General features: G+C 35.9%; 2 protein-coding genes across 3 annotated transcripts in view; one reads left to right on the top strand and one right to left on the bottom strand.

Moving 5' to 3' along the window:
• The window catches only part of LOC128218581 (uncharacterized), a 52,703-nt gene extending 48,376 nt beyond the window's left edge, over positions 1–4,327 (top strand). Inside the window, exon 4 of the mRNA XM_052926285.1 lies at positions 304–4,327. Coding sequence (XP_052782245.1) covers positions 304–509 — 206 coding nt within the window. The 3' untranslated portion in view covers positions 510–4,327. The remainder of the gene's footprint in view (positions 1–303) is intronic.
• Positions 4,328–5,372: 1,045 nt separating this feature from the next.
• Positions 5,373–20,280, bottom strand: LOC128218579 (ankyrin repeat domain-containing protein 16-like). Of its 2 annotated transcripts, XM_052926283.1 has the most exons (7): positions 19,791–20,280; positions 18,924–19,046; positions 18,355–18,452; positions 14,007–14,158; positions 13,102–13,263; positions 8,344–8,422; positions 5,373–6,545 (listed from the first exon to the last, which is right to left on the bottom strand). In XM_052926283.1, the coding sequence occupies exons 1-7, from the start codon at positions 20,102–20,104 to the stop codon at positions 6,388–6,390; spliced, it is 1,086 nt and encodes a 361-aa protein (XP_052782243.1). In that variant the 5' UTR covers positions 20,105–20,280; the 3' UTR covers positions 5,373–6,387. The 2 variants fall into 2 exon arrangements, with proteins under 2 accessions (XP_052782243.1, XP_052782244.1); XM_052926284.1 differs by lacking the exons at positions 5,373–6,545; positions 8,344–8,422 and adding an exon at positions 10,935–11,180.
• Between the last annotated feature and the right edge of the window lie 15 nt (positions 20,281–20,295).

The following is a 20,295-nucleotide window of genomic DNA, read 5'->3' as shown; positions in this document are numbered from 1 at the left end:
TGGTTTAGCTCGTCTGTTTCACGATTAAAGGCCTAGTTTAAGGAATGTTTGGCATGATAATCCCCCGATGTGCATCTCCTGCTAAGTGCACTGGTGTCACAGTAAGGGCCAATTCCCTGTGTATTCGTTTATTGGCTCAGAGCCATTTAGGGTCCATTTCTATCATAAAACATCCCAAACTGCACAGCAGGATACTCAGATCGGAGATTTGATAAGACAATATTCATACGCTCCTTAGTTTTTGATAAGGCGATGTACTACACGTTTTCTTACCAATTGCTAACTTATTTGTTTGTGTTTTAGACGAAATTGATGTCAAGCCTGTTCCAGAAGAGGATGAAGACAACCAGTCGGACCAGGGTGGATATGATACCAAGACAGAGAAAACCGTCGACAATGGGGGAAAAACGGGCAAAGTATCTGACAACGACCCCACCGGCTCAGCTGGAAAACTAGCATCTTCCTTCTTATTAGCAATTGTGTCAATTTCCTTCGCAATTCTATTGTAAAATCGGATTAGTCTAGAATTGTGGTTTTTAATTCTTTAAGACATTTAATAAATTTTACAGGATATATTACTTCTGATACTGACGAGCAACAATAATCATTCCCGCAGGGCTATGTGATACAAATGCAGTTTCAGTTTTCATTTCTGAGCAATGTCTTTCGATGGACGTATCTAAAACGTCAAGTAGAGCGTCGCTGGAATTCTCTATCAACGTCGACAGTGTCCTTTGTACTGTCACAATTAGTAATTCTAGTGTCTCGTGCCCTGTGACACAAGCACTGTGACGTCATGGCGCCAAGATCGGAATTTCACGTGCGAGATGTCACCTGCTGGAGGATACAGAATATGACGTGAGACTGCGCTATTCACGAGCACAGCAATGAACGTCCGCGCAATGAAATGAATCTCAAAAGGCTGTTATCTCTGTATCTTTAAAGTTCATAAGGAGTTGACACTAATAATATTCATCTTTTAAGCTCAAACATTTAATATAACGGCAAAGTCGAGATTGCAAAATGATTTAAATATAGAAACCATTAAAATACTTTATAACTTATAACTTCATTGCATATAAAGCATGCTAGTCGCTGCTTTTATTGTTCCTAGATTTTTTTAGTTACGTTGCCTCATTTATTACCTCATATAACTCAAATGCTGAATTGTTTTGAATAAATTTATTGAGGTTTAAATGGCTCTTTCCCAAACTGGAGCTTTGAGAAATTGTCTATATTAAAACATGAATATAAATAGTTACATAATAAAGTAACCATTCTTCTTTTATCTATCACACATTTATAATAAATATAATAAATGGGAATTGATTATATCAAATAAATCTAAATATTTTTTATGTTTCGCTTGTTAGAACTTAAATTGATCTCTCTCAATATTCGGAGACCTTGAGAAACCCCATACTTCAGAAACGTAGGTCACTATAGGGCCTATTGTATTAAAACACATCTAAACTAACGGACTAATAAGTGTTCATGTATCTAGTAAATGTGTTATGTATAGTTTTATATATATACCCATCATGTGCAATACCTCTTTTATACATTGTTTTATTTAGAAAGATTCATATGCATAAAGTACCAAGTGAATGTTAAAAAAGCAAGTCTTTTATTAAACAACTGTGGTAATAAAAAATATATGTTGAATGTTCAGTTTATATTCATGCATATTATGTGCAAAATGTACAACAATTCATTTTCGGATCTGAAAATATATTACTTAAATTTACTTTTCATCATTTGTGATAAAAATAAGACAACATTGTATATTTTATGTCTGGAAAATCGGGTTACATCTGGATGCAAATGTAATGTACGGTTTATATTAGCACATATAATTGCTTAAAAATTTATACATGAAATGCCTCATTTTTATTTGCAAGGAGCAGATGTTTGCATTTATATACAAAATACAGTCAAACCCGTCTGGCTCGAACTCCCAGGGAACGGCGAAAATACCTCGAACCTCGAAAAATTCGAGCCAACCAGGATAATTACCCTTCAGTATAAAGAAATTGGTCCTCTAGCCTGCAAGGAACTCGAGCCAAGCGAGTTCGAGCCAGCTGGGTTCGACTGTAATTTTATAAAGAGGCAAACGTGGTGTGGATTTATTCTATGGTCTCTGCTTCTTTTCTCCCACTTGCCTTGCTAAACAATCTGCCTTCATGTACATATGCATATATGTCCAGCCAGATAACCACTGTATTCATTGTACGAGTTTTGTTATTATTTTAACACCATGTGCTCATTATAAAATGTAAATAAGCTTTAATTATTACAACTATAATATGTTTGCTATGTGTGTATACTGTTAAATATTTGCTCATGAGTTCCAGGACTGTAAAGGATGAGTTTAGTATTGTGAACATTTTTTTTCTTAAAACAAATGTATTATATTAATGGTATCCATTAATTAGAAACAAACTTTTATAATAAAATACATAAATCAGTTTCTAAATTCACTTTAAGACATAATCCACTGAAACTATTTACAAACTGTTCCAGGACAGGTGGACGATATATTTTTCTTATATGACATTTTAAACATTGCAATAAACAGCTAACATAAAATTGATAATAAATTTCAAATTATTTGCATCTCCATACTGAAAGAGCAACTGAGTTAATATGCTGTGACTGTGTTTGTACCTTTTTTTAAGCTGCATGTTCACAGATTTACCGTTTTTACAACTTCTTTATTTTTTGTCTTGGAATGAGCCAATTCTTGCGTAAATATCTGCAAAACAGTGATATGAGACTGTTGACAAAAGATCAGATCGCAGATTTTCATTTTTCTTAAAGCGTTACTAATGGTTGAAGAAAAATGCATAAAACTTCAATTTTTTTTAACTCAAAAATAAAATTCTGCGATCTAATTGTCAGCAGCTTTATATGACTGATATTTATGCATGTTCGCATAAATTAGCTCATTCCAAGACAAATAAATACAAAAAATGTCAAAACGTTCAATCTGTGCGAGTGCAGCTTCAAAGTAAGTTACAAATTCTCTACCATTGTCTAATTGCCTGGAAGCCCAAATTTGATGTGTTTTTTTTTCACGAATAAGGAATGATATTTTACAATTTTATACCAACTTAAGAATATTCAATATCAGAATTCATATATTGCAATATTTCTTCCTATTTTTATGAATATGCACTATGATAAAAACAATTAATATAGATGGAATATTTGTGTATTTTGAGTTTGAAAAGTGAATCTTGCCCTAGTCAGATATTTGCAAACAAAAACTGGCCCTTAGACAGAATGAATGTGCAATCATTGAATCATTGCTTTATTCCGATGGAAGTATAGATTCTATGAATGGATTTACTTTAAATGGCCATATGTCTTGCTTCGTATTTATTTTACGACTGGGATTTTCCCTGTGGTTTAACTTGTATTATTGAATAACAGTCAAAAACCGTTGGCTCGATATCCTAGGGACCGGCATAACAATACGCGCTTCATGATAATCGAGGCAAGCTGGAATGCTTACATAAAGTTAAAATATGTCAGTACTTGACATCATTTCGAGCCATCGAGGAAATCGAACCAAGCGATATCGAGCCAAAAGGTTTTCAAATGATATGACTTCCTATTGCCAAGATCAGACTGAACTAGCTTTTACAAATGTGGTACATCACACTTCAGTTTCTTGAAAGTTCTTCATCATAATTAGTTTAAGTAACTAATTTCGTTATGCCAAATTTCTTACTTTAGTCTTGATATTACCAAATAAAAATTAATTTACCATGATTACCATCATGATAATTTCCTAATGAAGTCCAAACACTGTCAATAATCTTAAAATTACATAATTTATACCAAAAAAAAATATGAGTGTAGTGCCATTCCAGTAAACCATATAACCCATAGGGGGGAAGGCAATTATTTTAATAGTATATACATGTAGGTGGGTGTCTTTTTTTGCTAATTACAACCCCAAAAGGGTAAATTTGCTTCTGTAGGGGGGTGGCATAATTTAAAAGTGCCTTCCCCCGGGGGTTATATATGTAAATGGAATAGGCCTTAGCTAAATCATGTTATAAATGACATCAGATGCTTCTAGAAACTGAACCTTGATTCAACCTGACGAAAGAAGTAAAACATTTGTGTTTATTTATGTGTAAGTCTGATCGATAGTATAATGAATTAAAGTTGTAAATGTGAGTGTGTTATATGCACAGTTACCTGTAGCTAATTGTGTACATATAAAGTCTGGGTGCTGCTTTGTGTAATTACTATAAATGCATGGTGAATTTTGAATATTTATGAATACAAGAATAAATCTTTTTGTCATGATCGAGTTATTTGTATCTATGTCTCAACTTGCCTAGGCCTTAAATAAGAGATTTGTCCACTAGAACCTCTTGCTAATTGGCCCAACTTGAACAGAATTAGTAATATATATCCAGATTACTAAAAGAAAGTGACTGTGGTGGATCCATGGTCAAGTTGTCGCACACTTGAGTGTCAGTCCAGAGGTCAAAGGTTGGATTCCCGGCAGCACCACTAAAACAACTACAAACTGTAATCGACTTCCGGGGAGGAGGTTAAATGGGGTCCTGTGTAACAGTGCTTTACTCTTTTGCACGTGAAAGAACCAGGGTAGCCTAGGGTAGCTCTAACCAGGGTTACATTCTGTCTGTCCACTATGCTCTAAAAACCTTAAATGACTAACAATCTAATCAGAACACACTCGCTGAATGGGCAAGGCCCAAGTGCGAGGATAAATTAAAAAGCTTACACACCAAAAAGGCTATGGTTGAGGTGGTTTTTGTCACTATAACCGCGTATCACTACTTAAATAAATCTGAATATTCATCTTGCCTGTCCAGTTGTTCAGAACTTTGTTGAAGTTAACAACATTGTTAACTTCATTGTTGTTAACTTCATTGTTGTTAACTTCATTGTTGTATTGTTGTTAACTTCATTGTTGTTAACTTTCATTGTTGTTAACTTTCAAGTTAAATTTTTGTTCTTAAAGTTTAAAAGATACATTAGTGAGATTCTATATTTTTAACATAATTTGAGACAATTGTTTCAACTGTTCTTGTTTATATTTAAATTTCTTAGCACCTCATCAAATATTTCATGTTTAGATGTTAACAACGATGTCGTTAAACAAGTTGTTACCTTTAACAAAATTTTCAACAATCGGCCATAAAACATTATACATTTCTGAGAATAACAAACTTGTCTTGCTATTCCAAAAAATCAGTTTCACTGATAATTTATCCAGATATAAATTACCAAACTAAAATAATTGATGCATATTATCAATCAAAGATCATTATAAAGCAAAAACGCAACCATAATTTTTACTTAAAAGCAGAACTGATTCATTGGTACATTTCCATTTTATTTTTCTGTAAAAACATCATATACATTCATTCATCTTTTTGAACAAAGTGCTTACAACTTACTAGACAAAACACACTGTCACCAAGAGTCCAGGCAGCCGCTAGAAAATATTACATAACAGGGCCAAGATTATTAAATTAGGTACGCAAAATAAATTATTTTGGGAAATAATTATGGGTGTCCAAATATTTAGAGTGTCCGAACTCTTAGGTGAATTACAGTAACTTTAATCGAAAAATATTTTTGTTGAAATTATAAACGTCTTACGATATACCGTATCCCGATCTTCAACTGCCGTTTTAACCCATATATACTCGATCAATATGACGCGAGTAACATCTGTTTCTACATAAATCTAAAACAAACTCTCGGCTTGAAATTGACCTCAGAAAAAAAGTTCAAAAAATTGTTACTGGGTATTATACGCAGGCATTTTTTTGCATCAAAATCTGAGGGAAAAAAAGTGCGTCTAATACCCAGTCATTTACGGTATCATTCTTATAATGAATCATTCTGGCTAGCAACAATGCCTGCGAACTTATAAATATTCCTAGGTGCGTCATAATGGTAGCAATACATTCTTTGCACATCCACCATATATAGTATTTGACCATTGTGTTCCACCTTTGCTAACAGGTTTTTTCGTGGTTTAAGTGCACAAGATGCTTAATATACGAGGGTGAGTCGTTCCCAGACTCTGCACATGATATCAAAACTGTAATAAATTTAATTATGAATTATATTTATATCCATCAAAAATATGTAAGTTTTTGTTTACCTGACTATAACTTGTCGTATTTCAATATCACTGAGTATTTAAACGATTGGATAAATAATGTGATTTTTATAAGGACAGTCTGGGAACTTTATGCCTGACCCTCATATAACTTTTCAGCGATGAACATTCAAATGTTTCCCGGCACTGTGAGATTGAAGTCTGGTCGATGTTTGTAAGGTATTACTGCACTTATATTGCACAATGTGGCCAACTGCACTGCTGTCTCATGTCTGGTTGACACCACTGAATGCCTCAATGACAGCAGGTTTCCTGGCCAGCTCCCATGGATAGGAACCAGTCTGGTCTGGGACACAGTCAGCTCCTTGTTGCAGCAACACGGTGACACAGTCTACATGCTGGGCACCAGATGCTATGTGCAGGGCTGAAGGAAAAAGATAGTTCTTAAAATAAGATGACCTCAATTTAATTTATACCAGTATCAATAATGGCATTATGTTAAAGCATTGCTAGTATATACAGTGGAACACAATCCTGTCTTTGTGTCCATTTCAAGATAACTTGAAAAACTCCCAAACCAATCAAGTAAGAGAGCAGACAATGAGCTGATTGGTCAGAACTTCGTTAAATAAACTGCATGATAACACCATTGTTTATAACTTTAAAACATGAAATACATGTAGTTGAAGATGTGTTCATATATTTAAATAGTACAGCTGAAACATTTGTCAGAAATCTTGTTAGAAATACTAAAGGTCACAGAAAAAGCACATTAAGATTTGAAAATTAACAATGCCGTAAAAAAACAACTGTAATTTTAACCAAGTTCTGAAGACGTGGCAACTGAGTAGTGATGGTTATTAAACCTATATGAGATATTTTACCTATAGGTATATTCCGATAAATATTTGCCAGGTTCGGACAATTCAAGGGCAATACTTCAGAAGTTACTGAATCTATTAGACCGGTTATGAAATGTGCCAAAACTGTATGCACATGAATGTTTTTTTTAACTAAGTTTGGTATGGAACAGGACAACATTTATCAAGTTGGCAGTGGACAACTTGGGCGGAAGCAATTTGCCACCCTCCATAATAATGTAATCCCATAATACCACACGGTTTTAGACAAGAAAAAAAATAACAAGAGGCCCAAAAGGGCCTATGCTCTACTTGCTGGGTTTGTGTGGTCAACATCACTGTTTTCGAAAAGAACCAACCTCTTATTATGGATATCTGAATACTGCGTAAGTTTCATCGAGATACACTCAAAACTGAAGACTGTATATGTTCGCAAGCTTTTTTTACACAATAGCATTTTTTTACACTATCAAGGCCCATAATCTAATCATGTCATGGCCCATAATCTAGGCATGAATGGACAGATCTAGCTGGTTTTCGAAAGGAACCGAGCTCTAATGGATATCCAAATACTGTACAAGTTTCATCAAGATACAATCAAAACTGAAGGCTGTATTGTGTTAACAAGGAATTGTTTACAAACTCACTGATTTTTTATACTATCAAGGCCCATAATCTAGGCATGCATGGGCGGGTCTGGCTGGTTTTCGAAAGGAACCAAGCTCTAATGGATATGTAGATACTGTACAAGTTTCATCGAGATACAATCAAAACTGAAGGCTGAATCGTGTTAACAAGGAATTGTTTACAGACGCACGGACGCACATACTACATACACATTACCATCGCATAAGCTCCTCTTGCCTTTGGCCAGTAGAGCTAAAAACACTAACATATCATTATTAAGCGATAAATAGAGGATATTTGTTTACTTCAGTCTAAGATCATATTTTATTTCCCGAGGTGTCATAGAAAAGCATATTTCACCCAAAAGCATGACAGAAAACTTTGTATTTCATGAAATCAGTGTGTTAAGTTTTAAAACTAACCAAACAAAATAAAAAAATTATTGCATTAGTGGGTTCAAGACACTTGTTGAGAGTTTACTAGTGGTAAAGGTGTCCACCTCTTACACAAGGGGTTGTGGGTTTGATCCCCACCTAGGGTGCTTTCTTATGGCCTCTCAAACTAGACACCAGTACTGGTTTCTACCCAGGAAAAGGACTCAAGAGTGATTCTATAAGCTATCAGCTTTCATCACCATCGAGCTAAAATAAGTAAGTATAAACTAAGATAATCTTCAGTATGACAAAGGCTAGTTCTACGTTGATCTTTTATCACTCTTATTGCATGTAGACACACCAGTTCTTCCCCTTGAGTCAGTCAGATTTATATCCACACCACGGGACAGCAGGAATAGGATAACATCACTGTGACCTTCCTGAAATATACAACATTCCTCACATTTACTTTGAACTTATGAATTGTCAGGTCTCTTTCTGGGCATCCCTGGGGTCAGATAATTGATAAGTAAAACTAATTCGGGGGCTGAACCATGCATCTTTTGCACATTTTTCCATTTTGTAATTTACAACAGTTGTCTACTTCTAGCTCACATTGACATTTCTAGGCTTGTTTTGAAGAAATACAGTATTTGCCAATATTTCGGGACCATCTGGTGTCCAGTCCCTTCAAAACCAGTCGGAATCCCAATTTGACAAGTTATTCTTGGATACTATTATTTCACCTCCATTTTCAGGACCTCTGGGATTACAGGTGCAAATACTTGGACCTTAAATGCCAAGACAAAGGTCTGATTAAAATTATATGTAAGAGATTATGTATGTAAATTATGCTAGCAATGTATTTTTTTTTAAGTATGAACGAACCACCAGTGGTGTTCATGATGCGAAAGCGAAACTGCTGTACAATAAACAAGTAGTAAAGTATATTGATGTTAATGCTATTTGTTTGAAAGGTGAACACATATACATGTAGTAGTAGTTGTTGTAATAGTTGTAGTATTTCTTTAGACCTTGCAGTCAAGGCAAGCACTTATTTCCAACAGGGTCCTTTGTTTTTTTGCTGAAGGGACAGCACGCGGTAGAGACTGTGGTGGGATACAAGGAAGTCAGGGTGTGATACCCTAGCTCTTTTACGAAGAGACCCCTGGGATCTTGTAAAGCACCAATACGCATGGTACAACCACTACTGAGTACACCACATTTCCAAACACTACCCTTTTAATGCCAACCGCCAGACAAGGGAGCTACTTGTACCAACTTTTAACGTCTTTCGGTATGACGCTGCCAGGGATTGAACCCACGACCTCCCACTCTGTAGGCTGACGCCTTAACCACTAGGGCACAGTTAAACCATGTATAACCATTTAAGGTATTTGACCTACAAATAACATACCGGTACCTATAGTAAGCTGTTTCATTACTGAAGATACTTGCCAGTAACCAGATCTATTTTGAGAGAATAGAGGTTGTAAATTAAGACAAAGCAATCAGATCTAAATATCATTGCATGTTTCAACTTGAAACTTGGTATTTGATAAAAAAAGACAGCTGGTGTCAGGCAGAACCCTGGCATATCATTTACAATTAATACTTGATATAATTATCATTTTAAAGCTCTCTAAGTGATAACATATGTCATATTCATCCAATTGTCTGTCTGTCGCAGCTTATCAATAACAACATATATGGACAAATGCCACAAGGTCTTTCGAGCTGAAATTACTTATGGCAACAGGGGCAAAATAGAAAGCAAAATGAGAAATGATAATTTTCAACATTTAATTGAATTCTAAAGCAAGATCCATACATAACAGTTTATATATAACAGAACAGAAACAATAACAAGAACTATATATATAGAATAATAGCACAATTATTCACATCACAATCAACAGACAGCTTCAGTCCTGACAATGATCACACGGCTTCTGCCCTCACAATAATCACACAGTTTCAGTTCTGAAAATGATCACACAGCTTCAGTCCTGACAATGATCACACAGTTTCAGTCAGTCCTGTACATGGTGGAGTCCATGTTGGCCCAAACAGCAGCTGATTTGTCCTGCCTTGTTGTGCTACCTGCTTGTGGTGATGCCATCAGTGATATAACAGGCTCACTGTTGTCTGCTTCCAGTTGGGACTTGATGGTCTGGGCTGTTGACTGCACCTGAACATAAACAAGTAATACAATTAAAAAAAAAATTAAAAATAAAGTTGAACTGATCTTACATAACCAGAGATAAAAAAGTCACAGATAAGAAAATAGTTCTACTGTTACTGATGTGTGGTGTGTAAGATTATTTATACTCGCACGCGGGCCTTGCCCATTCGGCGAGTGCTCCGTTAAGATTGTTAGTCATTTTAGGTTTTTGGAGCATAGTGTACAATCAGAATGTAATCATGGTTAGAGCTACCCTGATTTGTATGGCACTGTCACACAGATCCCCCATTTAATGTCCCTCCCGGAAGACGATATTAGTATTTTGTTAGTGATGAGACGGGGAATTGAACCAACAAACCCTGGATTGATAGTCTAGTGTGTTACCACTAGACCACGGATCTGCCACGACTGTTACAGAAAGCTGAGATAAATGTTATATATTGGGTACCAGATAAATATTCTGAATAAAATCCAACCTGGGCCCACTTGTTTCTGGAGAAAGTGGTGAACATTGTGTGTACGCCTTCAGAGATGGACAGACGGAGGAGCAGTTGTAGATGACCGTACTGGCTGTCCTCCACCTCTGCACTCAGACATGCCCTGCCCAGCTCGCTCAGGTGGCAGTCTGAAAAGTAAGTGAAAAAATAACAATAAACAATTTCAATTCTTTTCAGATTTACAAGCTGTCATTAAAATCTATTAAGATGCAGAGTTTACTATAGCACGTAGAGATTTATGGTATGAAATTAAGATGTGCATGTAAATAATATTTGAAAACTGGCTTAATTTCAAACCTAGATAAGAAGATCCGATTATTAGAATATCCCTAAGCATACGGCATTTGTTTCTTTTGTGAAAACCCATGTTAATCAGAAACTGATAAGTGTTGAAAGGCACCTTACCTAGGGCTTCTATATTTTGGTCACTGTTCTGTAGAGCAGCAAGCTGGTGCTTCAGGGTGGAGGCTGCTTTCATAGGGCTGTCCATGGCTGAGGTTTAAGTTTTCTGTTGTGCTTTGAGAGATTTCACAAGATATGATGTCATTACCAGCATTTCAGTCATTCTTATACTTTCAGGGAAGATGTGGTTTTCACACTTCACACTTTCACAGCTTATATGGACCAAACACTGCTGATTGATGGTGTGAAGATAAAAGGCACTTCAAACAAACCCACTTTATCTATTAAATTGGTGATAATTACCTATTTACAGCTATTTATTTCAATTATGTAAATCACTTTTATAATCAAAATTTAATCATGTCACAATCTTATGGAAACTATTTTAAACACACAATTAAAAATAAAAGAATTAAGTAGTTCTGCACATTAAATTGAATTGTTGATTTTTATCATAATTAGATTTTCCAATACATACTTTCATTTTTTAAGATTTATTTTTTATGTCTGGAGTAGATATTTTACTTACCTATTGTGCTTATTTGTGTTTGTATTTTTGTGAAAATGTTATATTCACATCATTGTGAAATTTCGTCTAAACAAGAAACATAAAGCAGTAACGTCTAACAATTTCAATATTTTATGCATTAAATTAGATCAGGGCTTCCGTTAAAGGAAGTTTGGAAGTATATTACTCCCTAGAAATGGGTTAAAACTTCCAAAATTGATTCCTTGGAAGTACAAAAACTTCCATAATTTTGAAGAAAACTTCCAAAGTTGAAAGCTTGGAAGTTCAAAAAATCAAAACCTTTTGTCAATATTACTTTTATAGTCATAATTTCAATCAGTTTAAGTGTTTTTAAGTAAAAGGAATAATAATAATATAAGTTAAAGTGAAAATTATTTGATTTTTAATATATTTGTTGAAAAATAGTTGAAAAGATATTGTATTATGGAGACTTAAACTTCCATATTTCAGTGTAAAACTTCCAAAAGTGATTCACAGGAAGTTCATACTTCCAGTTTCAAATTCTTAATGGAAGCCCTGAATTAGATTATTCTATACATTAAACTGTAAATAAAGAGGAAATGAAACTTTTTTTCAGACTCCTCATACTAAAGTTGCAAACGCTTTCTTTTCTATATTTTGTCAGCACATTTTACATGGCCATCATTTAACAGATATTACATTTTTTGCATATTTTAGATGCATTTTATTCACCCTGACATGTTATGGGTTATAGTCTAAGACAAAATGTATACAAGAAAAGGCATAAACAATTCAAACTATTGTAACACAAAATTAAAACTTCTTCCGCGATCTGGTTTTTGTGTGATATTCGGAGTCATCATGGCCCAATCAATTCTGTCAAACATTATTTCGAAATTCCTCAGCAAAAGGCAAAGTTGTAGGCACAAAAAAATTAACAGACAGACACTAACATCATAGAACTGTCATTGTGGCAAACTTGTGGGCTTGTCAAAAGAGAGAGAGGTTCAATTTAAAAAAAAAAATGATTCTTTTTCAATACCACTTCAAAAATATACAAAGAAGAAATATAAATATTATTGAAGGGGTGAGAGTGGTGAATTGGTATTATAGGTGTCAGCCTCTCACCCAAGAGGGCGTGGGTTTGATTCCCACTAGGGTGAGAGTGGTCTAGTGGTATAGGAATCAGCCTCTCACCCAAGAGGGCGTGGGTTTGAATCCCACTAGGGTGAGAGTGGTTTAGTGGTATAGGTATCAGCCTCCCACCCAAGAGGTCATGGGTTTGATCCCCACATGGGTGAGAGTGGTCTAGTGGTTTAGGTGTCCGCCTCTCACCCAAGAGGTAGTGGGTTTGATCTCCACAAGGGTGAGACTGGTCTAGTGGTATAGGTGCCGCCCTCTCACCCAAGATGTTGTGGGTTCAATCCCAACTAGGGTTATTTCTCATGGCCTCTCAAAAAGGACACAGTACTGGTGTCTGCCCAGTAAACAGACACAGCTTTGTCACAATCAAGCTAAAATGAATAAGTATATGCTCATTATTACCTTGGCTGCGATGTGCAATCCTGAGGCCCCGGTCCCTGTGCACAGGACCCCCGGATGGGCCCCACAAGTGTCAACAAGGTAGACGAGGGAGTCAAGACATCCAGCCTGGCACGCCACGTGCAGACACTGACGACCTACATTGTCTTCCTTGGTTATATCAGCCTAAAGTACACAAGTTTTGAGATGATTTTAAAATAAAACAAATTGCTGAAATGTCACATATATTCACCTACAGGCGCTAGTCACATAATCAAATATTTTACAAAATCGGCCTATATATGTATTTTTAGATATCTTATTATAGTATATAGCCATTTTAGAACATTAAAAAAAGTGTGTGTCAAGTACCTGTGTATTCACCCAATGACCAACTGTCGCAATTGTAATATGATTAATTTCAACTTTATATATATTCTTTGGTAAATCATTGTTATGGACTCATTGTTTAATTTCCAAAGGTGTCTTTCATGAATTTTACACATATACTTATAAAGATAGGGTAGATTTCCTTGCCTCTTTTGTTTCACATTATCGATATACATTTAAATGAATACAGGGGAGGCAAGCAATAAACTATCAGAGAAATCAACCATTGCAGTGTGTTAGAATCTAATCATTATGTATGGTAGTAAATGCTATTTTTTAAAATGTATAAACATTGAGGATAACTTGACTTTTCTCTGAGTGGAGTTTAATTTGGAACCAGACTGCTTGAAACGCAATTAGAAACAATAATGAAAATTAATCCATTTCTTGCCAAAATGGTAAATCTACACATAAATTAAGAATGCTGATAAGCCTTTTTGGTATTCAGTGGTTTTAATATCTTCAGCAAAGTTTTTAAAATTCAAATTAATCTTTAAAGTCAGATAAGAACTCTAGCTTTCCCGGCATTTGGTATTCACCTCATGATTGTTGATGAGCACGTCGGCAGCCTGTATACAGCCAACCCTGATGGCATCCATGAGGGGAGTGGAGCCACAACTGTCCTGGGTGTCTGTCACATAGTCACATCTCTCCAGTAAAAGTGAGACCACATCTGCATGGCTGTGGAGAGCTGAAATGGTTACAATATTTTACTATTTAGATCAATTTGTGTTTATGTATTTATGATGTTCTTTTTCTCATTATGTATCTGATATTACTTTAAAATGACATTTCTAAACATGGACTATTTTCAAACGCTGACTATTGAACTCTAGATTGTTATTTACTGTATAGCTTTTGATGTATTTCATAGTGCAAAGCATACACAGGGATGATAACAGAGCCAAGTTGCCAATCCTGAAAATGTCTGCATGGGGTTCAGGGGGCCGCTTAAGGCCCCCGATGGGTCCAGGGCAAAGCCCTGGTGGGGGGACAAGGGGGGCGAAGCCCCCCGAAGCTGTCCGTATTTCAGGGATTCTAATACCCTTTTTTGCCTTAGAATAGTGTTCAAGGAGTACACCTTTCGGTTTGGTAGATATAATTATGTTCAACACGAGACATCCACAATCAGAACAATTATCAGGAATCTTAGCAGTGAAGTTTAACACCTTTGTCTTTAAACAAAGTTAAATTTACTTTTTTCTACCTGAAGTCACAGGCATTAGACATGTACCTGACATTTTGATTCAGTTGTCCACTTCCCATAAAACTCAACTGGCTATGATCAAATGGCTGTGTATGAACAGTCTACACTGTGGGATGTTTGATTTATAATAATGAACAACATATCGATTATCATGCTTGCAAATGTTTATTGTAAGTGTTAATTATTCAATTTTTATGTATCATATAAAGAATATTTTTTCCATTTCTGCACATTTGATGAAAATATAATGTTATTAATTATTATATATATTATTCCAAGTAATATCCAAACTGGACTTAAATGCTTTGACAGCGTAGCCGTTGTGGACATGGTGGACTTTGACGTATTATGGTCTCTAAGCCAGATTCTTTCCCCTCATGGTGTTAAACGAGTCCAGTAGCACACAAACTAGATTGTCCCACGGCAGTTCAAGTCTCTCAAACTGGCTTTCAATTTCTATGAAAATTGATTCAGAATCAGCCCTTGTGATTTTTAAGGAGGCCAAATGTCTCAACACTATTTCTTTCTCTATAGCAGAAAAATAGCTGAAACAGTTTTCTCAGTGTGTTTGTTGACTTGTCTTAGTTGAAACAAAACCGAGATCCATTAACTCCTCCACATGTTCATCATTGAAATGGCTAGCCACTCCGTAAGTCATCTTGTATGATGCTGTACACCTTTGAAGTTTTAATTCGCTGAGAGCTTTTGTACCTTTGGCAAGTGTCTTAAGTAAGACACACTACTGTGGTGCCAGGGAGCATGTTCTGTCATAAATCCAAGTATCATGGCCTCTGGATTGAATTGTCAGTCAATGACAGGAACAACTGGATGCATTGGCTGAGGTATCTGTTCATCCCTTACTTTTGTAACCATCAACATACCTGGAAATACAAATTACAACTATATAATTTAAATCTCACTCAAACTGGGTCCTCAAGAGGTTTTGTTGAACTGTCTCAAATAGAAAATAAAATGACTGCCTCTACGTAATATGTATTACTACTACAAAATATTTATTCTTTTTTTCTTTTTTCTTTTAATTTGAACCAAACCAATTTTCATTTGAACCTCCCATTGTGGTCAACAGCCACTTCTTATTGAGAACAATGCTTCAGACATTATGAGAATAATAAAGAAACGGTTTACAGCGTAAAATAATAATTTGTAAAATAAAAATCGATTATTATGACACAATCCGAATCGGATTCAGACTTAGCCGGCACGTTCATCCCCATAGCTTTCAGCAAATCCAAGTCCAATCCGATTATCACAAGTGGTCCTTTTACCCCCATAGCATAGTTCTTTGGAATAGCCTGCCCGTCAATGTAGCAACTCTGCCAGCAACAGAACTTGATAGGTTCAAACAGGCAGTGTCAAGCTTACAATATTAGTTTTACGTACTATCATATTTTACTTTTTAAAAATGTTCTCACGACTAACTAGTTTTAACCATGACTGGATTTTGTTTTTCTATTCCATGTCCCACAATGTTATCTTTTATTTCTTTCTTTCACTTTACTAACAGTCCGACGCGCACCTGCCAGTAATACTCGAAAGAGGGGTTCGGCAGTATTCAAAGATAGATAGATAGATAGATAGATAGATAGATAGATAGGGATGTCCGAAATAATGCTACATGCGCAAATTTCATTATTAGTTTGATCACTTTCTATAAACTTAAAAAGAAACGTTTCGGGAATTTCTCTTAAAAATAAATGGCAAATATACCCTTTAAATCGACGAATCTATGTTTCGAAGTTGGTGGTGGTCGTTTTTTTTTCCAATTTTCCAATACCCGTTTATTCGTCTGTCATATCCGGATACGACCATCCGGATATTGTCTTCTAGTCCCATCGGTAATTTCCGTTATCACCGGATGCTATCTTAACCAATCATATAGCTCGATTGCCAAGACGTAAATAGGTTCGTTAATTTCCGGCTTTACACTTCCGAAAAACTCACCTTTCGTACCCATGTTGTTCAAACTGAGCTCGATTCGGTCCCTGTACCCCCCCCCCCCCCCCCAGAAAAAAACTCAACGGATTTACATTAATCTCAAAATCGATCCGTGAGGCCTTAAATCCGGAATTCCGGATTAATCCGGAATTTTATCATCCCTGCATACAGGCTATAATCAATATTGCCAAACTTATAAACAAATTGTGTATATCCGTGGCGGATCTACCGGGGGGGGGCACATAGGGCCTGTGCCCCCCCAGTGGGCCGGCAAGTAATGTTTTTTGGGGGCACATCTTTATATTTTAACTGTACAAATAAGTTGTTTTGTCACAATTCAAATTTTAGATAAGCACAGTTAACTTAAATTTATATTGATCAATGACATCCGAGGTACCTATAGTGTCGTTGAGTGCAATCAACGTACTGTAGTGTAGGTTTATATAGCACTAATTTTTAAGCAAAAATATGTGTGTCTCAGGTGGACGAGCGGTTAACGACTTAGCCTGTTAATCCGTCGACCCTGGTTCGGTTCCCCAAAACAGCTAGATATCTTTGTTGTTTTTTGAAAGGTTTATCTCAGTAAATGATATCTTTTTAATTCAATTTATCTGCCAAACATTATTGACAGTGAAGACAAATGTCAATTCCATGTCATTATATGATTAAAATAATGCATTCAAAAAAAGTTTGATATGTTTACACTTAGTTGTGCCCCCCCATTTTGAAAGTCCTGGATCCGCCGCTGTATATTAAAACTTTAGCACGCTTGCCAAATGGGTATAACCCCCCACTACCCCGCCCCCCCCCCCCCAATTTAAAAAAAAAAAATGGTTTATCAAAATCACATTTTGAAATGAAAAAGTATGTCCCCGAACAATGGAGTCTGTATTTGACAAGATATTTTTTTGAATACACAATGTAGCATGTTCTGTTACCTATATATTTTTACTTTTTATGGCAGCCCCGTCTGAATATATTCTTAGGTCTAAATGGTCAATTTTAGGTGGGAAATACGCAGGGATCCATTAGCGTATGGTCCTTTTTTTCTGGCCATATCAGGCTTTCAATGCTGTAATGCTAGACTTAGGAAGGCATGCTAGTTAGCTTGTTACTGTCACTCCATCACAATAAGCTATTATTTTCATGAAAGGAAAGAATTGTTAATAGCACAAAAGGGGTGATTTGACAACTGATTCACAGTGCAAACATGACGTTTAGGGTAAGAGTGAAAAACCTGTTAATATAACCACCTCTGTCACCACCAAGTACATGTACACTCATTGCAGAACTACCAGTTTTCGTGTTACTTGGGGGATTTTAGTGAGGTAAACGGGTAACATACTCGTTAGAAGTCTGCGATTTACTTGTAAAACCCTCAGATTTACCAAGAAAGTAGAAGTTTCGCGAGGAATGGAAATGTACATGTTTATTAGCCTCTTAAAAAGGACATTGGTGCTATTTTATACTCTTGAAACAAACCAAAGGTTGGTTAATACAGGGTTCTCAATAAGTTTCGGTTGAACTGTCTCAAATAGTAAAGTAACCGACCAGCTTCTACTTATTCTACTTAAAATTCATTTAGTTTTCCAAATTTGAACCAGCCCAATTGCCATCTGAACCGTCCATTTTGGCCGGCAGCCGGTTCTTATTGAGAACACTGTTCATATCATCTAAATAATGTAGTAAAAATATAATACATGTAGTATACAATAAGACCTGACCTGCTGTGTGTAAAGGTGTCCGTCCATTCTTGCTCACTGTATCCCAAACAGTCTTGTCAAAGTTGAGGAGATACTCAATGATGTCCAAATGGCCTTCCCTTCAAGGCAATCAAATTGTTTATTCGCATTTATAACCATTACCGTATATATATTTTTAAACAGAATTCAAATAATTTGACATAGACAATTCGTTAACAATATATCATTAATTTGAATCACTGAACAGAAGAGCAGAGGTCATTGCGAAAAAAGAAACGGTTCTCCTTTTAAATAGTTATTGGTATATTTTAGTTCAAAACATTATGATAATCTTATTTATTACACAACATCATTAATTATCATTCATCTAAGATCTAAATCTCAATGGTGAACAAGCCAAAACACAATTGAGGAACAGTGTTGTAGGTAGACACCACATGCATTGGGTCAAGGGCACTCTTAGAACTTCAAATGACAGGTGCATCGTAGAAGTTTCCAAACATACTTGTATACATTAACACATACATCTACATAGGTTTGCTTTACAAGGTTTTATATATAGAGAGATTAAAGAGAAGTGCCTACCTTACCTAACAGCCACATGGAAGCTGTTCCAACCATCTTTATTTTTCAATTTCAAACGAGCACCGTGTTCAAGAAGTGCCTTTACGATATCCAGCCTGTCCTTTGTACAAGCAAGCATCAGTGACGTCCTGTAAATAATTGATGGGTTGTCGTAATCATATTAGATTTTACAACTTAAACAGCATTTTTGTTAAAACAGTATGCGTATGAATGACTCAAAAACTGAACTGTGTACCGGTTGATTCCCGGGCTTCTGTAATGTAGCTGTTTTCACTTTTTCAGAATTATGGGACTGCTCCAACAATCAGACTTTATAGCAATTGAACTACTTTTATTAGCTGGTATGTCAAGTGCTATAAACAAATTCGCTAAAGCCCCATGTGGTAGCTCTGTTTGACCTATGGTCATGGTTTCTGAGGTAGTAGTACATTTTTAATTTATTACATTCTACTCATTGAAGAAACCTGGCGGAAAAGTGTGCTTTATGTTGAGCTAGAAACCATGATCGCTGGAAAACTAGCTCAGCCCTCTAATCAATGAATCCCACACATTAAACTAATTCCACCTAGTTATATTTGCAAATCATGGCACTCTTGCCTTTTACATTTACTTCTTCCATCAATGAAGTAAATCTTCGAGGAAGAGTGTGCCCGGTGTTAGGCCCAAAACCACAATAGCTGGAACACAAGCACAGCGCTATAAACAACTGAGCTATCAGGCAGCTGGTGCTTTACCCACACATACTGCATCAATCAACTCCAGATAACATAATATTGCTTTACTGTTGTATACAGAAAAAATACCAACAGAAATTCAAAATGATAAAAAATATGCAGCAGACTCAGTCTCAGACAACAATCAGAGATACCCACCAATCAGCTCTTTTAAGCGAGTCAACAGACGCACCAGAGTCAAGGAGGCACACGAGGCACTCGTACTGGCCTGCCTGCGCTGCTTCATGTAGAGGTCTCTTTCCATCAAAGTTACCAGTCTCCAAGTTAAAGCCCTTGCACAAGAGAAATTTTACAAGTTCCAAATGACCATGTCTTACTGCAAAGTGTATCGCAGTATCACCGGATTTATCATGGAAATATTCAAGTACCATACTAATGTTAACTTCCTTGTCATAAACTTCACGGAAATATCCTAAATCGCCAGATTGAGCTGCACGGGATATTTCGGACATTTTCGGATAAACTTTACGCGGCACTTGATCTGCAAAGCAAACTAAATAATTTAATCGATTAATGTTTAGCTAACCTTTATTGACATTTCTTGCGAAATTTATTTACCCTTTGTGCATTTTTCACTATTTTATAAAACTTTCAGTTGTTTAAATCTTTGAAATATGTTTTAATTGTTACTTTGTTTAAATCA

Source organism: Mya arenaria, chromosome 14, assembly GCF_026914265.1.
Source record: "Mya arenaria isolate MELC-2E11 chromosome 14, ASM2691426v1".
Taxonomy (NCBI): Eukaryota; Metazoa; Mollusca; class Bivalvia; order Myida; family Myidae; genus Mya; species Mya arenaria.
This window is presented reverse-complemented; position numbering and strand designations above follow the sequence as displayed.

What these genes read in the sequence shown, in the direction of transcription:
- LOC128218579 (XM_052926283.1), bottom strand. Translation starts at nt 20,104, where the DNA reads ATGTCCGAAATATCCCGTGCAGCTCAATCTGGCGATTTAGGATATTTC. An exon ending in GACACCTTTACACACAGCAG is followed by an intron (nt 14,159 to 18,354) that starts GTCAGGTCTTAT and finishes TAACCATTTCAG; the next exon opens with CTCTCCACAGCCATGCAGAT. An exon ending in GATTGCACATCGCAGCCAAG is followed by an intron (nt 8,423 to 13,101) that starts GTAATAATGAGC and finishes TGTATATTTCAG; the next exon opens with GAAGGTCACAGTGATGTTAT.